The sequence below is a fragment of the Dysidea avara genome, chromosome 11, assembly GCF_963678975.1.
Source record: "Dysidea avara chromosome 11, odDysAvar1.4, whole genome shotgun sequence".
NCBI lineage: Eukaryota > Metazoa > Porifera > Demospongiae > Dictyoceratida > Dysideidae > Dysidea > Dysidea avara.
In genome coordinates this window covers 7,272,318-7,297,491 of record NC_089282.1, presented here as the reverse complement: position 1 = coordinate 7,297,491, position 25,174 = coordinate 7,272,318, and the positions used below count along the sequence as shown (strand labels likewise).

General features: G+C 37.2%; 2 protein-coding genes across 3 annotated transcripts; both read right to left on the bottom strand.

The window, feature by feature from the left end:
- Positions 1–981: 981 nt before the first annotated feature.
- On the bottom strand, positions 982–25,031 carry LOC136238111 (uncharacterized). Of its 2 annotated transcripts, none has more exons than XM_066028442.1 (3): positions 24,856–25,031; positions 9,544–13,512; positions 982–1,588 (listed from the first exon to the last, which is right to left on the bottom strand). In XM_066028442.1, the coding sequence occupies exons 1-3, from the start codon at positions 24,861–24,863 to the stop codon at positions 1,567–1,569; spliced, it is 3,999 nt and encodes a 1,332-aa protein (XP_065884514.1). In that variant the 5' UTR covers positions 24,864–25,031; the 3' UTR covers positions 982–1,566. The 2 variants fall into 2 exon arrangements, with proteins under 2 accessions (XP_065884514.1, XP_065884513.1); XM_066028441.1 differs by lacking the exon at positions 982–1,588 and adding an exon at positions 1,649–2,283 and having other exon boundaries at positions 24,856–25,030.
- LOC136238112 (52 kDa repressor of the inhibitor of the protein kinase-like) lies at positions 3,640–9,504 on the bottom strand. The gene has a single exon (XM_066028443.1). It carries the CDS (start codon positions 6,413–6,415, stop codon positions 3,653–3,655), a length of 2,763 nt encoding a protein of 920 aa, XP_065884515.1. The 5' UTR covers positions 6,416–9,504; the 3' UTR covers positions 3,640–3,652.
- Positions 25,032–25,174: the final 143 nt, after the last annotated feature.

Below are 25,174 nucleotides of genomic sequence, written 5' to 3'. Positions count from 1 at the left end.
TTGAATAACAGTGCAAATGTACAGAACTGCTTTCAGTGTTCATTCTAAGGCTGTTAGGGGGGAACTTCTCCCACTAAAATCTCATACTCTTCCCAGCCGTAAACTTGTGATTGACTACTGCACTTTATACTTAGGCTAAGCTTGTTTCTAAATTTCACAAACAATCAAAATGCCCTCAAATTCCATCTCAGAGTGTATAATATGTAACATTTTCCCCAGGTAGAAATTTGACCTTTAAATGCTTTCAGATTCAGCATAATTTTTTTTTTAATTTGGGTAGCTACATTGTACATAAAATATATGACTCAAAAATTCCTACATAGTGATGGCTATTTCATATCTGACACCTAAGGTCACCAGAGTTGAGTTACTTTTGTAACTACCATAAATCGCTTTATTTTCATGCAAAAAAAAGTGTGATAAAAATTTTTGTACAAATCTTGCATACGAAAATTATTCAACAACTAAAGTTATGGTACTAGAGTCAAAACTAGCTACTTTACTAACATTTTGAGGAAGTGCATATGCATAGAGTTCTATTCCTCCCTTTGTTAGGCACATATGTATGAGTGGAATATATAGTCATACAAACATGTTTTTAAAGTTGACAAACAAAATACAATTATGACAGCAACTAGTAACTTATCCACTAGTTACTTTTGCAATTTATGAGTTACATGGAAAACAAACAAGTACCTATCCCAATTCTAAAGGTTACCTAATTTCTTAGATTAAGCTTGGTTTCAAAATAGCACACTCATCTCTCAAAAATTCAATCTCAGATATTGTAATTTTTAAAATTTTCTGAGCCTGTTTGCTTTCAAATTGGCAGCAAAAAATACCCACAGATTTAACCAGAATGGCTCCATATAGCCATGAAAACTACCAAATTAGCCTAATTATTATTTTAAAAAGACACCCACCCAGATCTTTTAGTGTGCTACTGCCTTGTGGTATCATACAATTGTGGCCAACTCATACAAATTGTTTATTTATATTCAACATGTGTAGTGCACTATACTAATAGAAAAATTGTGTATACGAGGTACACATAATTTATACTATACAGATATTACATCATTACAACACACATGCATACAGCTCTACCAAGAGAGGAGAGTGTCGTACTTTGGTATAGCCTGTATAAATGCGTATCTCAAAGTAATACAGTAAATCTTTGATTACTTTAGGATATCATGTCAACACATGAAGTGTTAAGGAGTGTTGAAAATGTCATCAGTAGGCTGCTTATTGAAGTCATTGAAACTTACTGCTGAGTGTATCCCTGACCAACTAACGCATTGAAAGTGACCATAGGTATTGCATCATAACTTTGAGATTCGCATTTGCACAGGCTATACTGCAGTAGGACACTCTCCTCTCTTTTTATATTATGAACTCTTGGCTCTACCAACCATACAATCAGATTTCATCTATATAATCACAAAAATCTAAATCAATTCTTGTAACTAACTAGCTAGTCCAACAGATAGTTCAACTGTCTTATGTATCTAGTTGCACACTGGAACAAGTGTATAGCTAGCTATCATATGGACTATCACCTGGTCACCCTCCAAATTCCTGATTTCTAGAAAAAAACACGTGCACTGACTGCTATAATAGCAACACAGCAAATTGTAAATATTTAACTTTTTCATTGCAATGGAATTATATTGATTGACATGATGTTCTGTTTGAGAGGTCAAATTTCATTTGTTATTATTATTTTGTAAAAGTATTAAAAACATTTCATAGTGACTTTGAATACAACTTTATAGTTATTGATTTTTCAGTTATCTAATACTGTAGATGGCTCCCAGGGGTTCAGACAACTGATATTTCACTGTATGTGTTTTCCTATATTGATAACAGTGAAATTCCAACTTCAAAAATTTAATCACTTAAGTTACCAAAATTCTTTGTATGTATAGAATAAGAATGTGCAGATTTTCACAAATGTACTGTATAGCTGACTAGTTTACAGATTAAGAACGCAGTGATTCAATGTTCTCTTAAGAATGCAATGTTCTCTTGAATAATCTGAGAAAAAAATCTTTAACATTCTTTACAGTAATATTAGTGCATTAGCTATATAAAACTCAGAGCATACTACTGAATTCTCAAAACTTATATAAATTACACTTTAAAATGAGTTAGTAAATTACATAGTGTTTCAATGCTGACATGGTGCAATATTCACAGTGTAAGATTCAGTCAATGTGATCATAGTTGAAAAATGACTCTTGGAACTGGTTGTACATTTCACTTGACTCCTGCGATGTCCTATCATGCAATTACATAACAGATGAATTAGTTTTTCCACAACCATTATACATACCACGGGTATGCAATGAGCAAAGATCAATAGAGCAGTCAAACTACTCATAACAGGCAAAACTACTCATAACTTACAAGGGTATTGATATAAATGTATAAGACTACCTTGAAATTTAAGAATAATAATTTAGCAGCTTTATATATTAATTTTTACTTAATTCATTATTATTGATATGCATATGTATTTGGGTCACTTACGATACCTAAATATATCCATAAACCATTAAGGACTTGGCTAAGTGACGAGTCTATGCTCAAAATTTGTCAGCTGTACCTCTGCAACCATACTTCAGTACCACATCTGGAAACCACATCTGGGATACACCCCTGGGTGACACAAATTAATTATGTCTGCTATGAACTGTAACATTTTGGAGCAATCAAACCACACCATCCATCATTTAGTACAATAGTACTGTATAGTAGGGACCACAAAGGTGTGGGTGTGGCCCATGAAAAAACAACACACAGATACCAGTCTCAGACAATAATGAGGCGGTATATTGGTTAGGAAAAACTAAGCCCAACCAGAATTCAGATTGACCCGAAATGTTTTAACAAGTTGCTTTGGAATTTAAATATATATATATATATATTTAACAGAATTTTCTACTGACTTACCGACTGACTGACTGACTGACTGACTGACTGACTGACTGACTGACTGACTGACTGACTGACTGACTGATGTCTTCAGACAAGTGTAACTTGATAATGACTAAGGCTATAGAGTTAATTTTTTTCACTGTTCGATGTCGTTTTGGTCCAAGAGTTGCCTTTTGGCATACCACAGTATGTACAATGCATTCTTCATGGACTTACCAGTGTCCTCCTTTGTGTCCCATTCATCTTTGCTGACAGCAAAAGGTGTCAATTTGGTGGTAGCACATGATGGCTTCCCTTTGTAATGGAAATCATCCGTATTTTTCATTGTGGCTATTTTGATTGCAGAGGTGCTTTTTGAACAGTTCTTGATTCGTAATGTTGTGTAACAGGTTGAACATAGCTGACAACAAAGCATATTGGATACTTCACTTTTCGGACGATAATTTACTACTAGAGTGCGCAGCATCATTTCTTTCTTTTGATGTGGAATGCATGGGTTCACCAGTCAAAAAAAGTTAACAAACAAGTACACAAAAATATTTGGAATCTTCAACTAGAGTAGAGACCATAGCACATCAATAAAAAGTACTGAAAAAAGCTGGAGTACGTAGTCAGGGGCTGATCCAGGGGGGGTGGATGGGGTGGCTAGCCACCCACCCTGGATTAAACTATATATCACGGCATGCAAATTAAGCATTAACAGCTCATACTAATCATATAAAACACTACTTGTACACATTTTTCTGCTATGTTTAGTTGCAAACTCTTTACATATTTGTTCAACATTCAGTTGAAAGCTAAATCCTTGCATTGCTAACACCCCAAGGTTGCCCAGTCTTTCATCCGTCATAGTGGTGCGCAACCACAAATGAATTTGCCTGAGACAAGAAAAGGTCCTTTCTGCTTCAGTGCTTCCAATCGGAAGTATTACCAATATGCACAGGAGTTCTCTTATATTGGGGAAGAATATTGGATCTGCATCTTCACTCAGCAAGTGAGTTATAGACTTCTCCTTTAAAGTGGCATGGAATTTATTGCAGTGAGCTTTCCATCTAGCAAGTTCACTGTCAAGGTCATCTTCTGCTGGTAGCAAATGACTCCATTTAGATTTTAAGATGGTACACAGTTGATGTTCGTCTTTTGTGGTAATTACAGTGGGCACCAATGCACACAGTTCATAATGTGCTCGTGTATCTACAGAAAATCTGGCTTCCAATTCACTTATAATTGAGTCTAACAAAGGAATGGTAATTGTCACTCTCCAGTAATCAGTTGGTGAGCTTACTGTAGGGTTTGGTCTAGTTTGACGGCCTCTTATAACACGGGGCATACTTTCGCTGCTGCTAATATCCCTGCATAGATTTAGAGCTTTATGATAAATTCTATTATGTTCAGCATTTACATTTTCACGAAGTTGCTTGTAATGCTCCTTGACTTCATCAACTTTTTTAAAACCAAAGTATACCTCTTGTAGTCTACCTTGTAAACATTCTGCAATTGGTTTAATCGGCTCCAATAATTCTTTTGATAGCAAAAATGCAACCACGTGCTCAAAGCTAGTAAAAATGTGCTTCAAACCATTAGCAGTGCTACGAGATTCAGAATCCCAGTTCCAAGTATTTCCATCAGGATAAATTTCATTGTCATCATCAGCAGGTGAACAAATATGTTCCCAAGTCTTAATAAGGTAAGGATACAATTCTAAAATTGTGGTGAAAGTATTATGCCGTTCAACCCATCTTGTTTTACACAGCCCATTTATCTTAGATTTCCTGGCAGATGGACACAAGCGCTGAATTATGTGTTCAAGAAACCGTTGTCTCTTTGGAGAGTTGTGGAAGTATAAGAACGCCTGATGACAGTTATCAATCATATTTTTTACAGCTTGAACCTTTGAAGAATGGCATATTACTAGATTCAAACTATGCAGGCAGCAACCTTGAAATTCTGCATCTGGTGCATTATTCTTTATATGTGCTTGTACACCAGAATTTGAAGAGCTCATGGAAGCTGTTGTATCGTATGCCTGCCCTCGGCAATTTTTAACATCAATTTCATGTTTTTGTAAAACTTGCAAGATGCCATCTGCAATGCTTTTCCCAGTTATCCTCTGAAGAAAATGGAAGTCAAGTAACACTTCGTGCTTTATTGGCTTCACACGAAAATTTTCATTATCAATTTCCAAGAACCTTAAGCAAACCGACAAAATCTCCTTACCATGAGATGTAGCTTCATCAGCAATTAATGAAAAATGTGGACACTTCTGTATGCAGGTTCGATAAAATGCACGAATTTGGTCAGCAGCTATTTCCAGTATCTCGTTTTGAACGGTCTTACTGGTATATTTTGCATTCTTTGGACCAAGTATTAAGTGTTCGCTCAGTGCTTTATTGTTCTTTGCCAGCAATCTAAGTATGGCAATGAAATTTCCTTCATTTCTTAATGGCTCCTGTGTAAAGTTCACCTTATCCTGATTGTGACCTTGGAGAGAAATTCGTTGCTTTGCACACAATAATACTGTCTCAGCAATTGTTGGCAATACTTCAGTATTAAATTTAAAATTCTTAGAGCTTTTATCAATTAACTGACTATCGATTCTTGATTCAGGATTAGCCCACCTTCTTGTAAATTCAAAGGCATGATCTACTGCTCTCAAATGATATGCATGTTTGGCATGCCTCTCCATCAACTCCTTGGATTTGTTGTAATTCTTGAAGGGCGTACACACAAATGCACCGAGATGTGTCTTTTCACTGTCAGTTAAAAACAAAATGCAGGGCAAACACCATCCTCCTTGACTATTCTCCAAACCATAACGTAACCATTTGTAATCTTGAAGCCATCGAGATTGAAAAGTTATCTGTTTTCTTTTCCTTCCTCCAGAAACAGTGAAGTAGACTGTGTCAAAATCAGTGCTCCTTAGATTGCTTTGTGATGAAGTAATCAATTCATATTTTTCATGATCTTTTATTATTCTTGATCTACTAATGGCCACTTGCAGAATATCACTAGATTCTGAGTTAGATACAAAGTTCACGTTAGGATAAGATGGCTCACCATTGCTATTAAATTCAACAGGATCACTATCATGGAAAGTTTCTGGTGCAACCTCACGGCAAAGCTCACCAGTTGATTGTTGAAGGCTCACTGTCAAATTATCTGGCCAGTTAGCTGCTTCAATGAAATCCGCATTAACTCTAATACTTTCAGTAGTGGAAGGGGTAGCCTCTGTCTCTTCATTTATGCCCTGAGATTGACATTCATTCCCATCACTGTCATTGTTGATACCACTTTCATTAGTGATTGTGACTGGAGTTTCACTTCCAGACTCAGTCTCATTGTCAATCAAACCTTCTTCCCCAACTTCACTGTCACTGTTACTTCCATCAGTAGTAAGGGTTTCACTTAGAGGATTCTGTCCTTGTTGGGCTATAACTTTTGATCTAAAATAATCTAAAATAGACCTGGACATCTGTACAAACTAGCACATGGCATCTACACTAACAGTGCACTTTATTTGAAGCAAAACCTTCAGGTGGACATTTATTATTATGGTTTTGTTCATTTACAGCTGCAGTTGTTAAATGGACATAATAGCACAGCTGCCAACAAGTTTTTAAACTATATGCTGTAGCTAGCTTTACAGTGTTTCTTCTAAACAGCTAGTACACTGTCTGAAATTCTAGCTAGTAGCTACATACAATTGTTCTTTTCAGTCAAAATCACTTCCAGATTCAATCTAATTCTTTGGTGGATTCAGGGTGGAGGGAAGGGGGCTACGGTAAAACTTTTGTTCTTATACAGTAACTGTTAGCTGCTACTGCTTTTCTTAGCTGCTACTGCTCTAACTACACTACAGTGTACAGATACAATTTATCCTAAAGGGACCCTTTTAGGATATTGTATCTGTACACTATAGTGTAGTTAGGGCAGTAGCAGTAGCAGCCAACAGTTACTGTATAAGAACAAAAGTTTTGAAACTAAGTAAAATTTGATCTAAATAGCATGTTTTGAACACCTAATTTTAAAAATTTTCCTGGGGGGGCATGCCCCCAGACCCCCCTAGACAGCTCGTGCTTCGCACTTCGCTAAGCGTGCTCCGCACGCTGTCTGCAGTCACCTCTCTCACCAGTGTATAGCTACACCCTTACTGCACATGTAAAGCTTGTGAACTAAGCCAGCCACCCCCTTTCATTTATTCCTGGATCAGCCCCTGGTAGTGCACAATATTAAATCACAGTAAAACAACAAGATGTCTTATATCCTTACTGTGCTCAAGATACTATAATGAAAATACACAGTAGGGACAGTAGGGATACAACACTTCTTATTGTCTTACTGTGATTTAATATTGTGCACTACTCCAGCTTGTTTCAGTGCTTTTTTTCATGTGCTATGGTCCCTAAGTTTTTGTGTACTTGTACAAATAGCATTTGCACCACTAAGTAAGAAGAATGCTGCTAAAGTTTGCTATATTTATAACTAGGGAATGTACGCATTGAGCTGTATCCTCAAAATGATGGCATTACAACATAGTTTGATGGATAATACCAGGCAATATTAGCATGTCATAACTGTTCAGCCAAAGTAGGGATTTTACACCATGCTGTAACTATCATTCAAATCTGTTTCATGACTTTTTATTGCTTGGATTTTAAAAATTTTTAATTTAGTGCTTTGTTATAGCCTATGATATGCACTTGTGACTGTTCTATTAGAGTATCCTTTGTATTAAGATGACTGCTTTATTAGAGTATCTCAAGTGAGAGGAGTGATCGATCACTATAAGTACTGCTAGATGATCACTAATGGATGTGGTCACTGTGTTTGAGCAATTAATCCTTTAAAGAGGTGCGATCTCCTTGCTCAGTCATTATTAGTACAGCTAGATCATTAAGGGGCATGGTCGAGCTTATTGTGCAGCTACAAGCCTATTGTGCAAGCATAGGTATCCACTGGGTGTTGTGTAAACACATCTGTGTGGCCTCTAAATATGCTACTAAGGTGAATGTCAATACAGAAAATTGACACTTCGTCATGGTTTCGCTGCATGAAGAAGACAACAACCAGCATGATTGAAGATGAAACTAAAAGAAAAGTCGCAGAGGGCAGACACTAGTTGGAACCATAAAATGGTGGTGGTGGTAGCTACATTGCATCATTTTGCCTCAAGCCTTGCAACTGTGGTCAGGTAGTTAGGCAGACCAAAATCAGGGTTCTGTTGACTTCTTTAAAATTCAACATTGTGTTGAGCTTTTCTTCAAAAGACTTGATGTTAGAAATGCTAAGACTCTTCTATAGAGGTGCTTTTCGTTATGTGTAAGATTTCCATGAATGATTTTTGGTAGCACCATTTTTAGTAGTGCCATTTTGTTTAAGGGAGTCCTGCTATACAGTACTACTGTACCAAATGATTGAGATAATTTCAAGAAAATAATAGTTACAGAAACTAACCCAAGTAATAAACACACCCTGGGCAACTTCATAGGTATAGACGGTTTCCAGGAAGCCCTCTTTGAATTTAGATTACGAAGGTTGCAGCAGGAACCAAACACACTTCTTAGTTTAGCAGTTAGTACAAAAGTAGTGAGTATCAGCAATCTCTCAAAGAAGGATGGACTTGCTCTATAGAAATTTATTTTTGAAAGATTGAGATTCACTAACACAGCAGACAAGAATACTTCAAAATCACAGCAGTCAAGTGTTATAAATATCATTGTATTAATGGGACTTCATTGCTGGAAACTATGATACAGAGTATTGAATTTATAGGGTTCTATTGGGGAAAGAACATTATATATAGTCAGCCTGCCAAATATAGTAATATCAAAGAGGTGAACATGTGTTCACTCTCAATGGTTTTGTACTGGAACAAACATGTTTTCATGTTGCAAACATGTTTGCACACCTGAATCGTCTATACTTAATGTATGGGATATTTTAAAGCCTCATAACTCACTTGATCTTGCCCTTATCGAAGCACTTTTTGTTAACAGTTCTGGCATTTAAACAACTTCACGGTGCTATTAATATTTGGGTAGCTGGCCCATGTAACAAGAAATGAGGGCTCTGGTGAACACAAACAGATTATAGACATTGTAACATAACATGCAGGTGATATAAACCTGAGTGTAAGCTTACACTATACTATTCTGCTGACTTTTTATCATGGAGATCGAAAAAGACCTCCTGTATTTATATATCCCATTCTCATTATTCTTACTTGACACAAAAAGTTTGACTGTTTATATATAAGTCATCACTAAATTCATGTTGTCCCACTAGATAGCTGTTTCCAGGGGTTATACAATTTAACTGATACACATGAGTTATTAAATACTGGAAGCCTCTCAACAGCTAGCCATGGGGATGAGTCCCTAGACCCTTGCATATTCTGTAAATCAGTACTGCTGTTGGACACCCACTTAAAATCCTGGCTAATGCTATGATGAGAATAACCAGAGTTATCTTCATTATCAAAGAAGCCTGCTTTCAATACCAGTTAATGCAGTATAGAATGTTTTTGGGTCCTTGGCTAAGTTATGTGGATTACATGTCATTTATAAATAAACATATTCCATTGTACTTATATACACAAACCTTAACCCAGTAGCAAGCAACGCATGGTGCTCCTGTGGAGATGGTGGTGGTATCATTTCTGTGTCATCATGATCTCTCCATTGACTCCTGCTGTTACACTTACTGCTCAGACATGCTATGAAGTAAGCTCTTCTGATGTAAACCAACAAAATGATATAAAGCCCAAGTGGTAGAAAAATCAGTCCATATGCCATACCGACAATGGTGGCATTATTAAAACCAGATAATTCTGTGATAGAAACTATTTGTAGAGACACAACAAGTACCAGTAGCTGTAATACTATTCCATCATATTGGTTAAGTTTATCATCCTTATATGGACATAGCAGGAAATGCAACAAAGCAACAGCTATACATACCACTGCAAGCAGGTACAACGCAATGTACTGGTCAGAAATGCCGATTACCAATATAGCAAGGATAGATTGGCGACATAGCAAGTAAACAGCAGCAAACCATCGATATTTGTCCTTGTAACATCCTTGAAACTGGTCCAATAGTGGTTTTATACATGTAAAGTTGATTCTGTGGTTAACAAATGGCTCCAATAGCAACAAAAGAGATAACCCAATCACTATTATCATTTCAAAAAATGCAGCAATTATGAAATATACAATGTGTTGACCAGTCAAGTATTCAATATGTGGTGACAAGTAGCAGTATATCTGGTCACTGCCATAATACTTTAGCTGCTGAAACAGTTGAAGTGAAGTGTCTGCTATTGAAGTGTAAGTCAGTGTAAGGATTAGACAAATAGTAGGAATAATTCCTCTGCTAATAAATTTTGCAAACCTTCTGGAATGTCTGGCACATATAGCTAACAGCATCAAAATTAATGAAATTGCTGTTGGATGAATGTAATGCAAAGCATACTGATCGATCCCACTCATTCCTTGTATAAAGCACAGTTTGCTGAGAAATCCTGGTCTGAGTCCCACAATACTCAATAAAATTTTCTCCACAACCTCTAGTCCATTAGAGTAATGCATTATTTGTCCCAATAGAATATGCACGACACTGTAATAGTAAATAATCCCATACAGGTATCCAATGCTGATCTTAAAATACATGAGCCCCAAAGAAACAACTATGATAAACACCCAGTATATTATCATACAAACAATCACCAGTAGTATTATGCCAATTGTGCAATTATCAGTTTCAATACAATCATCAAAGTCAAAGGATAAAGTGTAACCATCTTCACATTTGCCACAAGCTGGTCCATATCTGTGTGTATTACACTGATCATCATATCCCGCTGGCAGCCAAAACCTTCCAGGGCTAACTTCATTGCGTTTAAAATTGCAATACTTTTTTGGGCATTGTGACGTAGTAGTTTGTTCATAAACTGTCCCAATCCAGTAACCCTTTTTAATAGTTGTGGTAGGTGTACATGATACTATGTTGCTTACATCATAGCAGACACATTTATGGAGTGTTTCATCATATGCGTAACCCAAATAACATGGAAAAATATCAAGAGTTAAATCCAAAGTAATCATTTCACTGCGTAACTTTAATGGCAATGTTGCCTTCTCATTAACTTTATCTCCAACAATACTAAATCTTAATTTTTTATTGATCAGAATAACTGCATCATCAGGAAAGCTAAAATGTTTACAGCTATCCATACATTCAATCAGAAATCTTGTGGGTTCTGCAGATTTGTTATTATAGCCAATAGTATTAGCCGGTATTGAAATTTCTTGACCTAAGGTAATGCCAGTAACACTGCATGCATTAAATTTATCATTACATTGTGCTCCTTCTTGTAACATTACCAACTCTGGTTGAGTTGCTAGTGACATACCAGAGCTTGCATTTGGTGTTAAGGTGAAATCTTCTGGAATATAAAATACAGATGTAACATCTTCAATGTCACTGGATCTACGTGATGGTGGAATGTTGTAAACATCGTCATAAAATATTGTACTACCAGACAGTAATGCTGTATTGTTCATTATTTTCACAGTTGAAACAGCATGACCAGGTTTTGGCAGTTCATTGCAAAACAGTTCAGTGTCTAGTTTTGTTTCACAGTCATTGGCTACATGAGAAGCATTACAGAAATCATCTTGAGAATACAGTAACCAATGACACTGACCAGGGTCAAGAAATTCAACAAAAATGCCTCCTCCATTTAAATTAGCAAAATTATTTGTAATGTCCATTTGAAATGAAGAATAGCTCATTAGAATGTATGAGTTTGTCAAATACAATGCTGCCCCAGCATCAGCTTGATTATCTTGAAATGTAATACTGTCATTGCTAACTAGTATCATGTTGGAAAGCTTCAGCGGACTACCTGTATTGTTACTAAACTGTCCATTCAAAACTAAAAATCCTGGTACCTCAAAACACTGCATGGCTGCATAGACAATACTGTTACCTTGGTTATGTGTAAATGTACATTCGTCAATGAACATCAAATAGGCCTGCTTATTACTTGCGCACTCCAGAGAACTGTAAATAGCAGTACCAGTGCCAAACCCAACATTGTATGTAAACTCTGAACTGTGGATAAGACATTTGAAAGATGACCAAAAAGAACCAGTGATATACATTCCACCTCCATTGCCATGCCCAAGTAATCTGTTGTGAGTCATATGCAACTCTGTAATCTCTATTGTACAATTGTCTTCAAAAATTTCTGCTATAATGAGCCCTCCTGTTTCTCTCTTAGCAACTCCTGCATTGTTTGTCATTGTTACATTAACAATTGAGACAGGTATATTTCTGGAATGTATTTGCATATAAACTAAAGCAGATCCATTGTTGCCATAGAAATTGGCATCATAAATTCTAACTGGACTATGAGATTGCATATTCAGCTCTATCATACCAATGTCATAATTTGTATTATTAGAACAATTGCACTGTTCTATTGTTACGTGTGCTGGATCATCTCCAACAATATAACCTATCATATTCCGTCCACCATTATTGTTATAAAATTCACAAGACAACATCTGCAATAAAGGCATAGTAGTAGAATTCATTGGTGTTCGTAAATCCACCATAATAGCAGAAGCATTGATGTAAGATTTAATGACACTATTGTTGTAGAACACCAGATCGGCTAACTTGATAATAAGTGAATTTCTAGTGCTAATCAGGGCTCCAGCACCACTACGACCACAATTAGAGGAGAAACTATTGTTTACAATAGAAATATTGACTGTGTAATTGGGATTAGGGAGCACAAGCAGTAAGCCAGCTCCATCTGCTATTTCTAGTCCTGGACCTGGGAGTTCTCTATTACTGGTATCATTAATTCTCCCAAAGTGGCCATTGTGATGGAAAACACAATTCAAGATATTAACAATAGCTTCACTGATGGCACTCACAATGTATACTGCACCAGTTATAGTGAAGCTGGCTGTAGTGCATTGAACAAATCCATACTGAGAGTAGGCACAGAATATTGTCTCGTAATTAGCATTATCCGTAAAATTGGTATTCAAGATTTGAATTGAGCCTGATATGTCAACTACAAAGAGTGCACGAACACTAGAATGCTGAAAGAAACAATTGTTGATAAACAAATTGGATATTAAGGTGAAGTTTATTCCTCCCCAACGATCAGGTCCTTGCTTCTGAGGATCACCACACCTATCCCATGTGATCCCTTCAATAACAACATTACTACAGTTATCACAGGATACTACGCCAGTATTGTTGCACATTACAATGGTGTCACCCTGTCCTCTTATTGCAATAGCATTAAGGTTGTGTAACTCTACTATTGTAGTTAATGGAACTGAGTCAGATGTCATGTTGACACAATCATTGCTCTGTAAATGGTTTAGTACATAACCAAGTGAAGAACAAGGATAAATTCCTTTCAAGCAACTTTGAGTATCATTTCCGTCAGCATCAACAGTGATCTCTCTGCCACAGTCATATCTTCCCCAGACCACCTGAATTGCTGCCACTAACACTAGTATATACTGTACAATCATGTTTCTGTAGGAGAATGTATACATGATATAATGTACTTCTGATGATATTACTATCCCAAAGGCATATTGCATAACTGTTTATTTATCTTGTTTGTGTTGTGCTGAACCTTTTTCACAAGTTTGTTTATGCTAGGGAAAGGCAAATCCAGGTTTTGGCAGGAGGAGGTGCACTAGGGTAGTAGGGGGTCTGGGATCACAGCCCCCCAGAAGTTAAAGGTACTTAATATGTGGATCAGTGACAGTCATAAGTAGTTCAGTTATGAACCAAATTGCCATATAGAATGGCTATACACAGAACCGTGTACATTTTATCATAGCAGGCCAAATGTTCCCATGGGATGATACTACAGATACCAGTACCTGTGGAGGATTCCATGAGGTGACTGTTCTATTAGAGTATTTTACTGACTGCTCTATTAGAGTATCTTGATCTTGTTTACAGTTTTGCTTGATTTTCTTTTATATGGGGGGAGGGGCTATGTGCCTCTTGTGCCCCCCCCCTTCCTTGGATCCACCACTACTAGGGCCCAATTATCAGAGTTTGAACATTCGTTACTTTAAGTTCATGAATCTATCAAACTTTAACAATACATGTCTCACACAAAGTAATAAATCACAGCATATTTAATACATGTCTCAATACTTAAACACATAGTACTTCAGCTTGACTCAGGTCTTTACATTATGTGATTAAGCTATGGTTGCTATGGAGAAAAATGAAAAACCTTGGTCCATTACTTTTACCATCTAGGTTATCTTTTGCTCCAAGTTTCACTTCTAGTTTAGATTTCAGGTTTACATTAACTATGGAAAGGTTCAAACCTCTTATGCCATGATCGAATGTTCGTTTGTTCAAAAGATTTTTTTTAATTTAGCTATATAGCCAAACTTGCTTAGGCTGTATGATGTTTCCCCTACTCCACAATTCAAAATATCTGTGTTATGAAAAAGCCCTGCATGACAGGGCAGGTATATAATAATACTACTGTAAAATCTGTACATTTATACAAGCATAAGGAAAATACATTGGAAGATCAGCAATGAAACAAGGAAGGTTATACACTTTCAGCTGTATAGTACATGCTAGCGGACATTTTCCACCTTTTCAAACATACTTTATGTAACAACTTTCAGTGTCCTACAGGCTTTCAGCTGTAAAGCCTTATTAAATAAATGAATAAAACACATAATCTAGTGATGCACCAATAAGAGATTTTGCCGATATCTAATTATAGCCGATAATTTCATATAATGGCCCAGACCAATAACCCATCCAATGATTATAGTTACATGTATTTTTTAAAATTACCTTTTAAAACTTTATTTTTGGAAACGCTGTCATCAGGTTGAGCAAATTAATGTGTTAATATCTACCAATACTGATATGGCCAAAATTTGGCCAATAAAACTGATTTTCGATTATTTACCGATCAATCGGTGCATCACTAATTTAATTCCTACTTTAATCATGGCAAAATATTGTATATATTACTGAAGTAGGAATTAAATGCCAGGCAACCTCCATTGTTTCATGGCTTTATATTTCTATTATCCCTACTACCAAAATGTAAATTTTTTTAGTTATGCTTGTTTGCTTACTTTTTTCAAAATTCATGACTGCATGGTGAACCAATGCATACAGAAAAAGTTTTTCCAGACATTGTACAATTGAACATGTGCCCCAACTATCAATTGCTGAGGAGCACTGTGGCCATTCCACTTAATTTCCAGCTATGCCCCAACACGTTTTACAGCACTACAAACTGAATGAAGAGTAGTATGAGAAGCACTTCATCCTCTCCCTACAGCAATTCTCAAGATAGCTAGCAAAAGCAGCCATAACCACACTAGCTACCTGCAAATCAACACATCACGGTAGTGGAGGAAGAAATGCATGGGACACAAAGGAGGACAGAGGTAAGTCCATGATGCATGTATTGTAGCAGCTGCAGTATGCAAAAACGAACATCTTGGGCCAAAGTGAGATCAGATAGTAAAGAAATCAAGCCCATAGTGGTTCCCATGGTGGAGTTAAGTTTGGCTGAAGGTATCAGTTAGTCAGTAGAAAATTTAATTTGCTAAATTAGGTAACAACTTATCAGAAACATTTTGGTCCGTAGTTTGATTTTGCCTAACCAATACTGCCTGCTAGGCCATTTATTTGGATTCAGATTTAATTGTTGTGTAAGACAGCCAAATGGCAGATACAACACAGGGGTTGCTACTGCACAACCTCAAATAATAAACACAATACATTGTGTGTTTCAGATCAGAAAGTTAGCCTAAACCAAAGCAGGCAGGTAGCTCATTAATCATTATTGCTGCACCACCATAGAACAGGTACCAATGCTAGCAGTACGTATAAAGCTGAAAAGCCATGCATCCATTTGTCCATCATTATGTTTACTCACTAACTTATGCTCAGAATGAAGGATAAAATCACAGCACAAACTATGACACATTGTGTATATCATAGCTCATTACTACTAAATAAGATCATGCTGTGGTAGAATGACTTTGACAACAAAATTAGATGAATATGAAATTTGTCAACATTTTTCCCTGTTAAATAATTTTATACATAGGGGAAATTATCACAGTATATTCATAGACACCCATATTCTATAGTGTATTCATGACCATTCCTATGGTACCATTCATGTAGTAAGAATTTCTCTTCTCCAAGCAACCAAGGCATCTTATTAGTAACCAGCCAAACAAGGCTCTTGAGTGACAAGCTATAGGCTCTCTTGAGGATTTAACAAGGAGGGAGTAGAACATGGTCTTTTCAGAGCCTGCCACATCATCTCTCATTACTTGAAAGACAAGGCTAATTGCAATAGCTACAAATATAAATCCATCTATTCAATGCCACCTCAAAGCTCTCTTTGCTGGTTTAGAGTGACAAGCAGTGTAAAGAGCGAACCTTAATGCAGTGCTTAGCTTCCTTTTTTCCTGCTAAAAAATTATAGTAGCTGCTAGTCTTAACCAATAAAATACAGCATTTGCAGCCATCAACCATTTTAAAGGACTACTATTTAGGTGTTTGTTGACATCTCCTTTCAATCAAGATGTCTTGACATGCATGCATGCATGTATGATTCCAATAAATCTACACTGTGGATACAAAGAACAGGTTACGGTTGCTTTGAATTTGAGGTTATATTAATTGTAATTCTGTAAGGTTGTGCTATGCTGTACTTGCTAGTTTATTCCCTATTGATTATACAAGACCCAGTAGCTGCAATAGCTCAACCAAAATTATGGGGTTCTTGAATCACTTAAACCCCTCCTATTTACCTGCTTACATGGCTAGAAATCTGTTAATCAGTATCAACTTACAGGAGAGCAACAGCAGGATTGACCGTTGATTAAAACTCAGTAGTGCATGTAAGTTCAGCTGGGGATGGGAGGAAGCCTACAGGAAAATTTACCAGTATGACACTAACTATGAAGGCAATATAAAGCACTTTCAAAATTAATTTCAAGAGAAGAAAAACTGAATGCTGCTCTAGATAAAGTTCTTCCTGTGAATACAAGAGAATTTGATGACATAAATTTGTTCAAACCATTAAACGCATTTTGTTCAAAATAATATTATAATCAATGCATGTGCATTGAATACCACTACAGGTCAGTCAGGTTTAATTTTAATCTTATGTAGATAAGATGCATAAACTTATCAAGGGGGTTACGTATGTTAGACCAACGCACAGTATGTGTAGCACTGATGCATAGTACTATAATGTGAACGAATAGTAGGTCATTTAAATGAGGGCCATGGTCCCTCCACTTTCATTGGATAATGCTAGTAAGAAAAAGGTCAGATACTCTAATAGAGCAGTTAATCACTCAAATAGAATAGTTACTTTCTTTTTGAAATTGTTAGTAACTATTTAAATTATTTGCAAAAACTGTCTAAAATACTCTCTCAAGGCAATTTAAGTATAAAAGTTTTCCTGGGGGTAAGCCCCCAGACGCGGCCATGAATAGAATCTATATCTGTTGTATAGTTCAATCTATATTGTGTTGCTTTCATAATCAAAGTTGTTTGGCCTGCTCCACCATCCCTGCGAAATGTTTTGTATTCAGCATTACTTTTAAAGAAGAATGAATGATCTATCTTTTGGATAAATAAGGATGACAAAATTGTTGGATTTATATCAAACAGTACAATCTGTAACTTCATGATAGGTTCAATACCACACCTTTTAACACAATCTTACCTCTTAACAATCTACTTGATCACAATAACGCATCCCAATATTTGTATTCATAATGCTAGCACAATGAAATATGAAACAGTGACACACCCCCTGGTAGGTTAAGGCTAACAGATACTCTAATACAGCAGTCATCCTAATAGAACAGTCAAAAAAACCAAACAAACTAGTATATTAATTTAACAATGAAGTACGGATCCAAATGATAAAACTAGTGAAACATGCGATGAATGATGGTATTACTGCATAGCTCGGTAGGAAAATTCCTACTTTGGCATCAGAATGATTGTTATAACATGCCAATGTAGGGATTTTCCAACCAAGCTATGCTGTAATACCATCATTCATCTCTTGTTTCACTATTTTTTTTTTATCAACTTAAATCCCTACTTCATTTTTAAAGAAATAATTTTTATATACTAGTACAACATAAAAAAAGATAAGTTGGAACCATAATTATACAGATTCTAGTGTATTGCTGCATCACATAAGATCACTTTAGAAAGAGGACCTGTGGATGTATTAACATACTCACAAAATTCAATTCCGATCAGTTTGGGGTCAGACATGATCTGATTGGCAGATTTCATGATCCCTGAGTTTAGTCATTTTCATGATTAGCAGGACATTATTTATTAGTGATGATGAGGAATTTTTATCTGCCACATATTAACTTATGAAATTTCCACCAGTGAGTTAATTATAGACATTATAAAATTCACAAAAAAAGTAGTAGGAAGCTCAATAAACAATTACACACCCCACACAGATCTTCATTCCTTCTGAAAAGGCTACAGTTAAAAATATCAGTTAGAATCCTGATAAGGTTATTTACAGAATTGCATGCACTTCACTGACTTCACAGCAAAACGCATACATAGCAAGAAGTTTGCAGACTTTTGCTCATGGCAAAAATGCCAGCTGAAGCATGTCCCGCAATAAATTTCAATTGAAAAACAATTAAAAATTAAATTAAGTATTGTGTACCACCTACCTCGAGTCTGCTTAGTAACTTTCCGGGAGTGATCCATGCAGAGCAACTCTTTGCGAGTACAATGATGCCAGAAGAAGTCCAGAAAGTTTGGTGCATCAAAATGGCCTAAACCGATTGTGTATAGCAAATTTCCCCATACATGTTGTATTGACATTTTGTGAGCATGTAATAAATAGTGACAGATACTTTAGATTCCAGACCAGATTTGGAAAGAGCAGTGAATAGCGATTAAAATGAGCTATAGCATATATATAAGGAAATCAGAGGATTGAAAATCACTCATTTTATCTATGGTGAATTAAATGGCGGATCTTTGGAAGGGAACGCTCAGAAGCTATTTCAACATTTTGACACCCATTAATCTTCACTACATTAGTGTTACAATGAAACAAAAGAATTGTGAATTAGTTCTGCAGGTTAGTTTGTTAAAAAGTGTTTCTGCGATTAAGCACAATATGTCTGTGCCATAATAGCTCCATATAAATTTGGGAAACCATAGAATATCACTGTTTACAGCAACAGCCAATTTAGTTAAACACCTGATGAGATCATAAAAATCACCTGTATTAAAGTCAACAGATGTGGTTATGTCAGCTACTGAGCAAACAACTACATAATGTGTATAGAAAAGTAATTCAACTGATTTTGCATGTGGTTATTTTAAACATCTTTTGAATTCAAGAAGCAGCTAGTTACTTCTACAACACATTATTTATATAACAGGTTATATTTATTTATTAATTAGCAATCACCCGACAGAGTTCTAACGCTAATGTACATGTACACATAAGTGCTAAGTTTAAGTTACAATTAAGTTACGATTATAGAGGCAAGTAAAAGTAAGTGTCTGGGATAGAAAATGTTTACTGACATCTGCACTACCTTGATAGCAGTGAAAGCTATTAACAGATTATTGGAAATGGTTTGAGGTAAAGAATCATGTAGTCATGTACACGGGGTACTAATTCTTGTCTGATAACAGATTTAAAGTGGAAATTCAGTTAAGTTCGATTAGTCGAAATCTTGTGCATGTTACTTTGTTTTGTTGTTGTTGTCGCACAAGAACTATAAGAATCTAACTCATCTGAGTAAATTAAGACGATTGTTGCAATGTGGCAGTTTCACTATCCCAACTCCGTAATCAAGACACACGATAGTGTGTCGTGCGGCCCAAGAAGCCGGCGCGCCACACCGTGAGTATATTAACAGGAAGAAAGAAAACGCAATTTTCACACCTATGTAGCTCTGTGATTCCTTATTCGATTGGAACCAAATTTGCTGGAGACGTGCCGCCCAGCTAGGGTAGTCTACATACCAAATTTGAAGAAAATCGCTCCAGCCATTTCCGAGATACGAGCGAACAAAATTTCGTTTTAATTTCTTCGTTTTTTTCTTCTTCTTCTTCTTCATCTTCTTCATTTCGCACACTTCGCAAAATTCGCCATAAAACACGAATGCGTGCTCGGATTGGGCTGAAATTTGGCACACTTAAAGGGCTCATTAAGGCGGATCTCCGTACCAACTTTGGTAGGAATCCGATGAACATTCACGGAGTTATGACCGATTATTTGCGTAAAATAAGGTCGAAGGTCTGTCACGCCTACAGGGTAAACGCCTTGGACGAATCAGTTGAAAATTGATATGTAGATGGAGCAACCATCGTAGGAGTGCCTTTTTGTGGTTTGAAAGGAATCGGGATAAAGACCATGGAGATATGACACAAAACCCAACCTGTGTCAAAATTACGCGATCGATTTTTATGAATAAAAAAACTATTAGTTTTCGTGTCTACCAGGCAAACCGCTTAGAGCAACGAGCTGAAAATCAGTATGTAGCTGGAATAATCATCATAGAAAGTTCTTGCAGTAGTACAGAAGAATCGCATTACAAATCACTGAGTTATGATTCGAAAGGCAACTACGTGCAGCAAATGCGAGATCGAGATACTCTAATAGAACAGTCACCCTAATAAAGCATTCAGCTGCATGTATAATTTACTCAGTTATATTACATTGCAAGTTATTCTGTAGGGAATTCAGCTACAAACAAGTCACCCTGTAGTCAGATCAGCTAGAAGAAGGTACCTAATAGAGAGTTCAGCTACAAAGAAGCCATCATGTAGAGAGTTCAGCTCAAATAAATCACCCTGTAGAGAATTCAGCTACAAACAAATTGCCCTGTAGAGAGATCAGCAAGAAGAAGTTACCTTGTAGAGAGTTCAGTTACAAAGAAACAATCATGCAAAGAGTTTAGCTGCAAACAAATCACCCAGTAGAAAGTTCCGCTATGAACAGATCACACTGTAGAGAGTTCAGTTAGAAACAAGTCATCCTGTAGATAGATCAGCTAGAAGAAGTCACTTTGTAGAGAGTTCAGCTACAAACAAATCACCCTGTAGAGAGTTCAGCTAGGAACAAGTCACCCTGTACAGAGATCAGCTAGAAACAAGTCATCCTGTAGAGAGTTCAGCTAGAAGAAGTTACATTGTAGAGAGTTCGGTTACAAAGAAACTACCATGTAGAGAGTTCAGCTGCAAACAAATCACCCTGTAGAGGGTTCAGCTACAAACAAGTCACCCTCTAGAGAGTTCAGCTAGAAGAAGTTACATTGTAGAGAGATCAGCTAGAAACAAGTCACCCTGTAGAGAGTTCAGCTAGAAGAAGTTACATTGTAGAGAGTTTAGCTACAAAGAAACTACCATGTACAGAGTTCAACTGCAAACAAATTGCCCTGTAGAGAATTCAGCTATAAACAAATCACCCTGTCGAAAGATCAGCTAGAAGAAGTTACCTTGTAGAGAGTTCAGCTACAAACAAATCACCCTGTAGAGAGTTCAGCTACAAACAAGTCATCCTGTAGAGAGTTCAGCTAGAAGAAGTTACATTGTAGAAAGTTCAGCTACAAAGAAACTACCATGTACAGAGTTCAGCAGCAAACAAATTTCCCTGTAGAGAATTCAGCTACAGACAAATCAACTTGTAGAAAGATCAGCTAGAAGAAGTTACCTTGTAGAGAGTTCAGCTACTAACAAATCACCCTGTAGAGAGTTCAGCTAGAAACAAGTCACCCTGTAGAGAGATCAGCTAGAAGAAGTTACATTGTAGAGAGTTCAGCTACAAAGAAACTACCATGTACAGAGTTCAACTGCAAACAAATTGCCCTGTAGAGAATTCAGCTACAGACAAATCAACTTGTAGAAAGATCAGCTAGAAGAAGTTACCTTGTATAGAGTTTAGCAGCAAACAAATCACCCTGTAGAGGGTTCAGCTACAAACAAGTCACCCTGTAGAGAGTTCAGCTAGAAGAAGTTACATTATAGAGAGTTCAGCTACAAAGAAACTACCATGTACAGAGTTCAACTGCAAACAAATTGTCCTGTAGACAATTCAGCTACAAACAAATCACCCTGTAGAAAGTTCAGCTAGAAGAAGTTACCATGTAGAGAGTTCAGCTACAAACAAATCACCCTGTAGAGAGTTCAGCTAGAAACAAGTCACCCTGTAGAGAGTTCAGCTAGAAGAAGTTACCTTGTAGAGAGTTCAGCTACAAAGAAACTACCATGTAGAGAGTTCAGCAGCAAACAAATTTCCCTGTAGAGAATTCAGCTACAGACAAATCACCTTGTAGAAAGATCAGCTAGAAGAAGTTACCTTGTAGAGAGTTCAGCTACAAACAAATCACCCTGTAGAGAGTTCAGCTAGAAACAAGTCACCCTAGGCCTGTAGAGAGATCAGCTAGAAACAAGTCACCCTGTAGAGAGTTCAGCTAGAAGAAGTTACATTGTAGAGAGTTCAGCTACAAAGAAACTACCATGTAGAGAGTTCAGCAGCAAACAAATCGCCCTGTAGAGAATTCAGCTACAAACAAATCACCCTGTAGAAAGATCAGCTAGAAGAAGTTACCTTGTAGAGAGTTCAGCTAGAAACAAATCACCCTGTAGAGGGTTCAGCTACAAACAACTCACCCTGTAGAAAGTTCAGCTAGAAATAGTTACATTGTAGAGAGTTCAGCTACAAGAAACTACCATGTACAGAGTTCAGCAGCAAACAAATTGCACTGTAGAGAATTCAGCTACAGACAAATCACCTTGTAGAAAGATCAGCTAGAACAAGTTACCTTGTAGAGAGTTCAGCTACAAACAAATCACCCTGTAGAGAGTTCAGCTAGAAACAAGTCACCCTGTAGAGAGTTCAGCTAGAAGAAGTTACATTGTAGAGAGTTCAGCTACAAAGAAACTACCATGTACAGAGTTCAGCTGCAAACAAATTGCCCTGTAGAGAATTCATCTACAAACAAATCACCCTGTAGAAAGATCAGCTAGAAGAAGTTACCTTGTAGAGAGTTCAGCTACAAACAAATCACCCTGTAGAGAGTTCAGTTAGAAACAAGTCACCCTGTAGAGAGTTCAGCTAGAAGAAATTACATTGTAGAGAGTTCAGCTACAAAGAAACTACCATGTAGAGAGTTCAGCAGCAAACAAATCGCCCTGTAGAGAATTCAGCTACAAACAAATCACCCTGTAGAAAGATCAGCTAGAAGAAGTTACCTTGTAGAGAGTTCAGCTACAAACAAATCACCATGTAGAGAGTTCAGTTAGAAACAAGTCACCCTGTAGAGAGTTCAGCTAGAAGAAATTACGTTGTAGAGAGTTCAGCTACAAAGAAACTACCATGTAGAGAGTTCAGCTGCAAACAAATTGCCCTGTAGAGACAAACAAATCATCCTGTAGAAAGATCAGCTAGAAGAAGTTACATTGTAGAGAGTTCAGCTACAAACAAATCACCCTGTAGAAAGATCAGCTAGAAGAAGTTACCTTGTAGAGAGTTCAGCTACAAACAAACCACCCTGTAGAGAGTTCAGCTACAAACAAGTCATCCGGTAGAGAGATCAGCTAGAAGGGTCACCTTGCAGAGAGGTCAGCTACAAAGAAATCACCCTGTTTCATCTTTTCTTCTTCCTGTAGTAAAGAAAAAATGACAGGTTAAAAAGCCCTAAAGCCGGCCATATCCGGCTTTGGGGTATACAAATACAAAAAGAAGTGAAATCTAATCCAAAACAGCCAAGCTGTAAAAAAAGAGTGCGGCCCTGAGAAAGGCTATGGTGAAAAAAGATGTGAAATCCAAGGTGGCGGCCAAGAAATGGCTGTGATGGTAGGTTAATGGTAAAAATTTTAATAACAACAATTCAGGTGAATTTGGTGCCGCTTGGTCAATTGGCACAAAATTCACCTGAATTGTCGTTATTAAAATTTTTACCATTAACCTACCATCACAGCCATTTCTTGGCCGCCACCTTGGATTTCACATCTTTTTTCACCATAGCCTTTCTCAGGGCCGCACTCTTTTTTTACAGCTTGGCTGTTTTGGATTAGATTGTTTCTACATTGCTTTCTAAAGTACTTAGTTGAATACCTATACTCTTGATCATCTGATCCACTGCAAAAAGCCTCGATTGCTTGATGATGTAAAATTGATCATGGTGAAACATACTGGCTATCAGTTGCATGAACTAATGGGTAAAGTGCTGATCTTCCAGTACTGACAGCAAGTGGCTCACTAGCCAACAGCATAGCTGCCATGATGATTGATGCACAGTGCAACTTGGCGGAACGTGTGATCTTGCTGTGTTATGTAGGATATTTGTGTACTACTAGCCAGGCATGAGGTTGAAAGAGACACTTTCTCTCCACTAGTCTTCTCATCATCTGGAGGTATGGGCCCTAGCCACTGCCAAAGGTATTGCAACCCTGATTGCTGCTGAAAAGAGAGGTGAACCGGGTACTGTATTGGTTGAGATGCAAGTCATGCTTTTCTCTGCTCAGATCGGCCATAATGTGTCTGCGTGGATCACGTTCCACCTACGTACCATGCTCCCATCACCAATGATCAGTGCTGCTACTGACCTACATGGCCTGCTCCACGAGCTTGTAATGATTCACAACACTATAATTTTCTGGTCAAAAGCTGTGCTAGGTGGCTACGTACGCAGCAAAATTCTAAATCTGTTTAATAAACCCGGCCGAGTAATTCAGTAACTTGTCAGAGGGAATGTCGAGGCAGATGCTGTCTGAGAATCTTAATACAGTAGCTACACTGACTTATAACTTATTATACGTATGCGTACGACGCACCTGCACATTTCTGTCTTCACATCAAAGTTGGTTTCTACGTAGCTAGTTGAAGGAGGTGATCCTACAGAACATCAATTAGTCTGGTCATGTGACCGAAAGTTTATTTTGTGGTACAGACTCCATTCAGAGTATCATACGATTTTATGAGTCCCGGGCCGCGTGGCAAAACGACTATTTTGACGTACAACATGTTGCTTGTCGTCATCGATCGCCCACGACATGAATGGTACGTATTTTGTTATCACGTGATTTCTGAATTGTGCGTAGTTGGGGGGTAAGTCAAAGCCAGGGCCGCCCACAGGGGGGGTAACTGGGGCAT

Coding starts and splice junctions, on each gene's coding strand:
- LOC136238112 (XM_066028443.1), bottom strand. CDS start 6,415: ATGTCCAGGTCTATTTTAGATTATTTTAGATCAAAAGTTATAGCCCAA.
- LOC136238111 (XM_066028441.1), bottom strand. Junction 2,284..9,543: donor TTGCTTGCTACTGGGTTAAG/GTTTGTGTATAT, acceptor ATTGCATGATAG/GACATCGCAGGAGTCAAGTG.